General features: G+C 46.2%; 1 protein-coding gene across 1 annotated transcript; it reads left to right on the forward strand.

Moving 5' to 3' along the window:
* Window positions 1-6,282: 6,282 nt before the first annotated feature.
* TAS2R3 (taste 2 receptor member 3) lies at window positions 6,283-7,218 on the forward strand. The gene has a single exon (XM_075557757.1). The coding sequence runs from the start codon at window positions 6,283-6,285 to the stop codon at window positions 7,216-7,218; it is 936 nt and encodes a 311-aa protein (XP_075413872.1).
* Window positions 7,219-9,374: the final 2,156 nt, after the last annotated feature.

Genomic DNA, 9,374 nt, shown 5'->3' on the forward strand with positions numbered 1-9,374 from the left:
TTCTCCCCCAATCCTCCCCTAATCCTCCTGATAGCTCTACCCTCATTGTTGGCCCTGAGGGGGTTATCTAGTCGCTGTGTTGTGGGCTCTTATCTGTAGAGTGTGCATGTTCTGGTCTAATCTGATTTGTAAGGTAGAATTGAGGTCATGATAGTGGGGGAAGGAAGCACCAAAGAGCTAGAGGAAAGTTGAGTGTTTCATTGGTGCTATACTGCACCCTGACTGACCCATCTCTTCCCTGTGATCCCTGTGAGGGGTCCACTTCATGCCTCCCTCCCCCTCATTCACATTGGGAAAGATTTTGTTCTGGGTCTTAGATGCCTGATACCTGATCCCATAGACACCTCATGATCACACAGGCTGGTGTGCTTCTTCCATGTGGGCTTTGTTGCTTAGAGCTAGATGGCCGCTTGTTCACCTTCAAGTCTTTAAGACCCCAGACGCTATATCTTTTGATAGCTGGGCACCATCAGCTTTCTTCACCACATTTGCTTATGCATCCATTTTGTTAGACCATCTTTAAAGGCAACAACTCATGTATCATTTGTCTAGGACTCAAGCAAGTGTGGACAGAAACAGAAACAATATGATTTCAAAAAGAAAAATTAAACATTGCAAGGTAGGAATAGTCAAAACAAATTATAATATCCTGAACTGGGGGAAAGAGATGACATTTTAAAATTAATCACCAGTGGAGATTTCCCAGAAGGGAAGAGGGAGCAGGCAGGCCAGCTTTTTGAGATGGGAGGGGGAAGCAGGCAAGTTACCTCACAGCTAACAACAATGGAGCTTGTTTGTAATAGATTCTATTTGTAATAGAATCTATTTGTAATAGATTCTGGTTTCTTTTTTGTTTGCCATCTCTCTCTAAACCAGTAGTTCTCAACCTTCCTAATGTCTCAACCCTTTAATAGAGTTCCTCATGTTGTGGCGAACCCCCCCCCCCCAAAACCATAAAATTATTATTATTTTTTTGTTTCTTTTTAACAATTTATTGGGGCTCATACAATTCTTATCACAGTTCATACATATACATACATCAATTGTATAAAGCACATCTGTACAGTCTTTACCCTAATCATTTTTTCTCCTCTTTTCTTTTTTTACATTTTATTAGGGACTCATACAACTCTTATCACAATCCATACATATACATACATCAATTGTATAAAGCACATCCATACATTCCCTGCCCCAATCATTCTCAAGGCATTTGCTCTCCACTTAAGCCCCTTGCATCAGGTCCTCTTTTTTTCATAAAATTATTTTTGTTGCTACTTCATCACTGTACTTTTGCTACTGTTAATGAATCAGGTGACCCTTGTGAAAGGGTCATTCTGTTAGATCTCTTTCATGGGAGAAATATGCCTTGGTTCTTGGCTTCGCTGGAGAAAGAATTCACTCTGAAGCTGGATCATAATTCAAGTGAGTTTTATGAAAGGTAAAAGAAGCTTCGGGTTTACACAGGCACCTCAGGGCCCTTCACCCCCTCACGTGAAGTCCTGAGCCAGAGGAGATGCTGCACGACCTCCGAGGAGCAGCTTGAGAAGCAGAAGGGCCACCAGGCTCTGGATTCTGGCTTTTCAGGTCCTCCACTGGGAGGCGTGGCCAACAATCCTGGTCAACCCCATTGACTGGATTCAATTCACCTGGCCCAGATAGGCCAATCCGGGTGTAACACCCACCTAGGTGTACCACCCCTTCCTGGCCCGGAAGCTTGAACCTCTGAGCACGTGCAATGGACACCCCAGTCCCTGTGCTAGCTAGCTGACAATTCGACCCCCAAAGGGGTCGTGATCCACAGGTTGAGAACCACTGCTCTAGAGCACAGAAAGAGCGCAGTGGTGAAGTGCTTGACTCCTAACCAGAAATCTATGGAAGAAAGATGTGGCTGTTTGCTCCTGGAAACATTACAGCCTCGGGGCCTGTGGGACAGCCCTACTCTTCTACAGGCTTGCCATGAGTAGAGTTGACTTGATGGCAGTAGGGTTTTTTTTGTTGCCACAGTGTGGGAAACTGAGACCCGGGAAGAGAGTGCGTGTGGAAAAATTCTCCGTGCTCACATTTAAGGAGTCTGGGAGGCAGACTGTGGTGGAGGGCGGCCTTCATATTCCTGAGTTGGAGATGCAGCCCAGTCACATTCTCCTAACTAAAATTGTTCCCCACAATTTCCCCTGCAATAACACCAATGTTAAGATGCTGCTTCCAAGCACATGGTTGCTACTACATATGCTGGAAGGGCAAGGGATTGAAGGCTCTCTGCCTGCAGGTTGTCTGTCATGAAAAGCAATCCGACCATGTAACCCCAAGGACAGCCCACTCCCTTCTGGTAAAGATCATAGATGGTTCCCCTGGAGAAGACGTCTGGGTCACTAAGGTCAAGCTAACTCAGAGATGACCAAAGTTAAGTCTCCCTCTTAACCTGTATAACCTGCCCATCTTGTTACGTCTGTGCCTTTCTGTCACAGGTATGCCGCTAGTACCCCCTTTACCTGTAAGGTTATGCCCTTAGCATGCCCTTCTTCTGTTCTGTGTGTGCCTCTACTACATCCCCTTCCTGTTACACATGTGTGTGATGAGGGGACACATTTGCCCTCACTCTGGTCTCCATGGGAGAGGTGAGCACTGTGTGTCTTGTCAGTTGCTCCTTTAATTTACTCTGCAATCACACACCCGCCCCACAGACTCATTCAGTCGTGGAGGCTGCTCCCCACATTCCAGTACATGGTTTTTCCATCCAGAGGAACATTTAGAAGAGGAAGAGTAAAACTAGGGAGGCACACCCTCCTTACAATAATCACTGGCCAGAGAACAAAAAGGCAGCATTTGCCCAAGGAAAACTCTCAGAGGGACTAGTAAAGACAGAAGAAGGGAAACAGCAAACACAGGGAGGAAGGGGGAGATGGAGTATTACATTGTGGGGATCGCACACCGTGACATGAAACCACATATGTGTATGCATTGTTGCCTGGAAAGTTTCTTTGTCTTGTAAACCTCCAGCCAGTTTACATAAAAAGTTTTAAAACTTCAGGTATTTGCAGCATCTTTCATCCCTATTGTATGGCAGTGGAGAGGCGACAGTGGACAGGTGATGGCAGACCAGATTTGCTCTGAAATGAAGAAGTGGGGGTTCATGGGGACTCACAGAAAGAAGCGATATTTTCGGGCAGTTTCTATCTGCCTGTGGAGACACAGAATGACACTTTTTGCGAACAGTTCGTTCGCCGCCACAAATGGCTAGGAAGAACAGAATGAGCAGTGACGTTCCATACAAAACCCACTGGTTGTAAGAAGTCCTGCCATCTTTGAACAAGGCCTTGTTTCTGCCCCTGATGAATCTACTGTAAAAAAGAAAAACCCAGCCTTCAGACATGCGCTCTCGGAATGAACATGTGAATCATAGGCACAAAGACAAGACAACAGGAGAGGGGGAGATGAGTGGGAAGGATTGGTATCAGACAATGCCCATGTTGTATGCAGCAGAATCATGGGCACCTGTGAACCAGAGACGGAAAGATAAGACAACAGGAAAAGGGGAAAGGATAGGGATAGCTGGTGCCAGACGACACCCATGTTCTATGTAGCAGATGAGAATTGGGAACAAATATTTACTTTCTTCTAGCACTCTGTTTTTCAATCGTTTTATTAGGGACTCATACAACTCATCACAATCCATACATAGATGAATTGTGTAAAGCACATCTGTACATTCATTGTCCTCATCATTCTCAAACCATTTGCTCTCCACGTAAGCCCCTGGCATCAGGTCCTCATATTTTCCCCTCTCTCCCCGCTCCCCGCTCCCTCATGAGCTCTTGATAATTTATAAATTATTATTTTGCCATGTCTTGTCCTGTCAGATGTCTCCCTTCACCCACGTTTCTGTTGTCTGTCCCCAGGGAGGAGGTCCCATGTAGATCCTTGTAATCAGTTCCCTCTTTCCAATCCACCCTCCCTCTACCCTCCAAGTATTGCCACTCACACCACTGGTCCTGAAGGTATCATCCACCCTGGATTCCCTGTGTTTCCAGTTCCTATCTGTACCAGTGTACATCCTCTGGTCTAGCCAGACTTGCAAGGTAGAATTCGGATCATGATAGTGGGGTGGGGGTGGGTGGGGAGGAAGGATTTAGGAACTAGAGGAAAGTTGTATTTTTCATCGTTGCTACATCACACCTTGACTGGCTCGTCTCCTGCCCTAGGCCCCTCTGCAAGGGGATCTCTAGTAGCCGACAAATGGGCTTTGGGTCTCCACTCTGCACTCCCCCCCCCCATTCACTATGGTAAGATTTTTTTGTTCTGATGATGCCTTAAACCTGATCCCTTCGACACCTCGTGATCACACAGGCTGGTGTGCTTCATCCATGTGGGCTTTGTTTCTTCTGAGCTAGATGGCCACTTGTTTACCTTCAAGCCTTTAAGACCCAGATGCTATACCTTTTGATAACCAGGCACCATCAGCTTTCTTCACCACATTTGCTTATTCACCCTCTTTGTCTTCAGTGGCTGTGGCAGGAAGGTGAGCATCATAGAATGAAAACTTAATAGAAGAAAGTATTCTTGCATTGAGGGAGTACTTGAGTGGAGGCCCTATGTCCTTCTGCTACCTTAATACTAAACCTATAAAAATAGGCACATAGATCTATTTCTCCATCCTCATATATAAATATATTTGCATATGTACATGTCTTTATCTAGACCGCTATAAATGTCCTTTGCCTCCCATCTCTTTCTTTTATTTCCCTTGACCTTCCTCCTGTCCTATTATCATGCTCAGTTCCCACCTGGGTTTCAGCAATTCCTTTTGGTTACATTACCCTTGATCATACCCTCCAAGGCCTCCCACACCCTCATCACCACCAATTTGGATCACTTGTTGTTCCCTTGTCCCTGGGTTTGTTAACACCACTTCCTTTCCCCCCACCTCCTCCTATCCCATGTCCCCCTGGAACTGTCGGTCCCATTGTTTTCTCCTCCAGATTGTTCATCCAGCCTATCTTATTTAGACAGATCTGCAGAGATAATAACATGCACAAAAACAAGACAGAGCAAAACCAAGCAACAATATACAACAAAACAACAAACCACTGACAAAGAACAAAACAAAACACAACAAGAAAGAAAAACTTGTAGTTAGTTCAAGGATTGTTGGCATTTAGGAGTGTTTTCCAGTCCAGTCTGTTGGGGCACCACACCCTGGCCCCAAAGTCCACCTTCAGCATTCCATGGGGACCTTGTTGCTCCATTCCCTTGCTATTCTGCTGCATTCCCCCCGTGCTTTGCCTCAGCATGGCGGGATCAGATCGGGTGCAATTCCCACACTGTGTCTCCAGTGCTGTCCCCCGCAGGGCCATGGATCAGTGAGGGACATTAGTCCCATAGAGGGGCCGGCCATGTGGTCCTCTCTGTAGACTGATTGCTCTAATTGGGGGTCATCGTCCTCAAGGCCTAGTGGGTCTTTTAGCACTCTTATTGATACTGCATCAACATATCATAAAACTAAATAATTCAATCATATCAATAAGAGTTGTGAAATCATCACCACAATCAATTCTAGGACATTTTTCTTCTTCCTTGTACTCATGGTTATTCATGTAATTATTTTAAAAAATGTGACCAAAATACGCACAACAAAACATTCTGCAATTCAACAACCTCTGCATATATAATTCAGTGCCATTGTCTATATTCTGTGTGACGTACAGACGTTATTGATATCCTTTTCCAAAATGTTCTGCCACCATTAGCATAAACTCGATGCTCCCTATGCAGAGACTCTTCCCCCTTCACTCATGGTCACCATTGGTTATGTTTGTGCCCCCCCCCCGTCCTTTAAGTACTTTTCACATCATACATTCACAGTTCAATTGCTTTTAAAAATAGTTTCATATACATCATCACAATCAGTTTTAATGCCTCCTCTGGCTGCACCTCTCTGTCTGGGTGACTCAAGAGTCCCACTTCCTTTGAAACTAAGCCCAAGTCTCCATCTTGTTTGCAATTTGTCTCTCTCTTGTCTAGTGACACTGGATACTGCTCTATTTGCATTTTAGCAAAGAGCTGCTGAGCTTATGATCATAGATGGAACATGATGATCTGTGCCATCTGCAAAGAGGGCACGCTCACCTGGAAAGGGTCAGAGAGGACCCACTCACCTGTGCTCTATGATGGACTGAACTGGGCAGAGACAAGAGACAGGCACAGATTCAGAGAGGAGCTCCTCATCAGCAAGGAGGTTGCCTATCAGCAGAAAGGAGCAGGACCAAGATGATCAGCCCAGACATGCTGGCACTTGTTGATTGGGTATTTCTGGTTCAGTTCATTGTTCAATTCATTCTGGGGCTGCTGGTGAATGGTTTCCTTGGGGTGGTCAATGGCAGGGGCTGGTTTAAGAGCAAGAGAATCTCTCTGTATGACTTCATCATCACCGCCCTGGCCCTCTCCAGGATGGTTCTGCTGTGTATCATCCAGATGGATGGGATTTTGATGTTATTCTCTCCCAACGAACACGAGAGAGGCATTGCCATGAAGCTGATTGATTTCTTCTGGACACTTACAAATCATCTGAGCATCTTGCTCACTGCCTGCCTGGGTGTCCTGTACTGCCTGAAGATCGCCAGTTTCTCCCACCCCACTTTCCTCTGGCTCAAATGGAGGGTCTCCAGGGTGGTCATGTGGGTGCTGCTGGGCGCCCTCCTCTTATCCTTGGGAAGTACTCTGTCTCTGATCTGTGAATTTAAGGACCACTCCGGCGTCACAGAGAATGTGACAGATGACATGAGAAAGAATATGCACAACTACAAGCTGATCCATGTCCTTGGGACTCTGTGGTACCTCCCTACCTTGGTGGTGACCCTGGCCTCCTACTTGCTGCTCATCCTCTCCTTGGGGAGACACACCCGTCAGATGCAGTACACTGGGGCTGGCTCCAGGGATCCCAGCACTGAAGCCCACAAGCGGGCGATCAATGTCATCCTCTCCTTTGTGTTTCTCTTCCTGCTCAATTTCATCACCCTTTTGATTGCATGGTCTAGTTATTTTTTTCCTGAGCCGAAGATAGTGGCAATGACAGCAGATGTCATCACAATGCTGTATTCTACAGGCCACTCGTTGATTCTCATTCTGGGGAGCCCAAAGCTGAGGCAGGCATTTGTGCAGCTGCTCCCGTGTGAGTCCGGGGGTCAGAACCCTGGGTCCAATGGGCCCTTCTCTTCATAGAGCAGAAGAAAGTCAGGAGAGGTCCTCGGAGTCCTCCAGGAGACTGCACCTCCATGGCCCCTGCAGACCCCTCATGGAGTGGGACACTGACTTCTCTCTTCAGACATGCAAGCCTCCTGATTCCAGACCAGAGCCACACTTGTACTGACCTCTCATTGTGGCTTTCTTGAGAGGGGAAAACAGTAAGAACATGCTCCTCTATCGACCCAGTTGTTTTCAGGTGGTGTTAACTTGGTTCTGAGTCACAGTAACCCTTGTGCAAGAGAAGGCAACACTGTGTAGACCTGTGCCATCCTTACGGTTTCTGTTACATCTCAGTCCATGATTGCAGGCATTGAGCCAATCCATCTCCTTAATCGTTTTCCTGTTATTTTTTGACACTCTGCTAAGCATGATGTTACCCTCCAGGGTCTGGTGTCTCCTGATAACGTGCCCAGAGTACCTCAGACTGTTTCACCATACTCCCCTCCCAGGGGCCTTATGGTTGAATGTCTTCCAAGACAGACATGTTTCTTCGAGCACTGCTCAGAACCTGTCATATTCTTCTCCAGCATTACAGTGTGAAAATTTCAATTCTCCTGTGGTCTTCTGGGGTCATAGCAGACATAATTTCATGTCAACTTGATCAATAAATGGGCTGGGTGTATGTTTGATATATAATTACTTCTTGATAGAAAGCTCTTTCTTACATATACACGAGTGTCTCTGGATTTGATTCCTTAGTGCTCTCAGCCTAACACGGTATGGTGCCTTGGGAATGGGGTCCTAGAGAAACAAGTCATGAAGGTGCAGTGGATGCTTGTCTGACCTCTGCTTTATTTTAGTTTTTCATCTTTGACTAGTTGGAGGTCAGATATGGCCATGCGGTTTACCGAGTTGTTTTCTGGAAAGAACATGGGAGGCTGAAGTTATGACTCTTAGATATTTTCCTTTATGAGTGTTTTCCAGTAGAGTCTGATGGGGCTCCACGCCCTAGCCCCACAGTCTAGTTTTGGTGGTTCCTGGGGACTTCATTGCTCTGCTCCCCTTGCTGCTCTGTTGCACGCCCCCAGTGTCTTGCCTCGGTGTGGTGGGGTCAAGGTGGGCACAATTTCCGCCGTGTGTCTCCACTCCCATGGGGCTATGGGTCAGTGAGGGACGTCGTGTCTTGTGGTGGGGCCAGCCCTACAGTCCTCTCTGTGCGTTGGCTGCTCTGAGCAGAAATATCATCCTTAGGGCTTGGTGGGCCAGGATATGCTTCACTCCCACCCCCCTCATTTGCTCCTGTGTGCTCTGATAAGACACATCCCTTTCCTTGAGCTGTAGCTTCAGTGTTGTCCTTTGAAATGAATTCTTCACGGGGGCTGTCTACTTAGTTGGTAGTGGGGCCAGCCCCTTGGGCCTCTCTATTTGTTCCCTGCTTCATGCCAGTGTGTTGCGTTCAGGTCTTGGAACACCGGGTTGAAGTCTGGTCCTTCTTTCCCTGTGGAGATATAAACAACACCCTCCCCTTGGGTGGGTTAGTGCCATGTTCCCCCAGCTACCCATATCTTTCCCACCTACCCCTCCTTATTAGCTGGATATCATATGTATCCCTGGATTTTTGAGCCTGTGAATTGGTGCACATTGCTGCTGACTTTATGGACAACCCGTCTTGTGTCCTGATTTGCTTATGGATTCAGACTCACAAGGTTCCAACTGGAATGAAGATTCTTCACATCAAAGAAACATGCTTATCTCCTCAGGGCACTGGGTTGATATAAGTGGGCACTATAGAAAATTGGATACCCCAAATGGGGAGAATAAAGGCATGAAGTGCTGGCTTACAAACTTTCATGGTGGGGGATATGTTGATAGGATTATAGGATTGGCTGTAGTTGTTCACATAATTGCTATTGCTAGGCATAGAATATTTTTGTTTTGTTCACATAGAATATTATATTAAAATGAGGTCAGCACATTTTGAATTGTATGCACTTTAGTTTTATCCCATTAGGCACAAAAATGATTTTACAATTGTCTTTAATTTAAAAATTATGTATGGCTAAAGAGTTGTGTAAAAATGTCAAGTTGAATGAGGGGGGGTGCAGAGTGGAGACCCAAAGCCCATCTGTAGACAACTGGATATTCCCTTACAGAAGGGACACAAGGAAGAGATGAGTCAGTCAGGGTGCAGT

This window comes from Tenrec ecaudatus, chromosome 9 (genome assembly GCF_050624435.1).
Source record: "Tenrec ecaudatus isolate mTenEca1 chromosome 9, mTenEca1.hap1, whole genome shotgun sequence".
Lineage (NCBI taxonomy): Eukaryota > Metazoa > Chordata > Mammalia > Afrosoricida > Tenrecidae > Tenrec > Tenrec ecaudatus.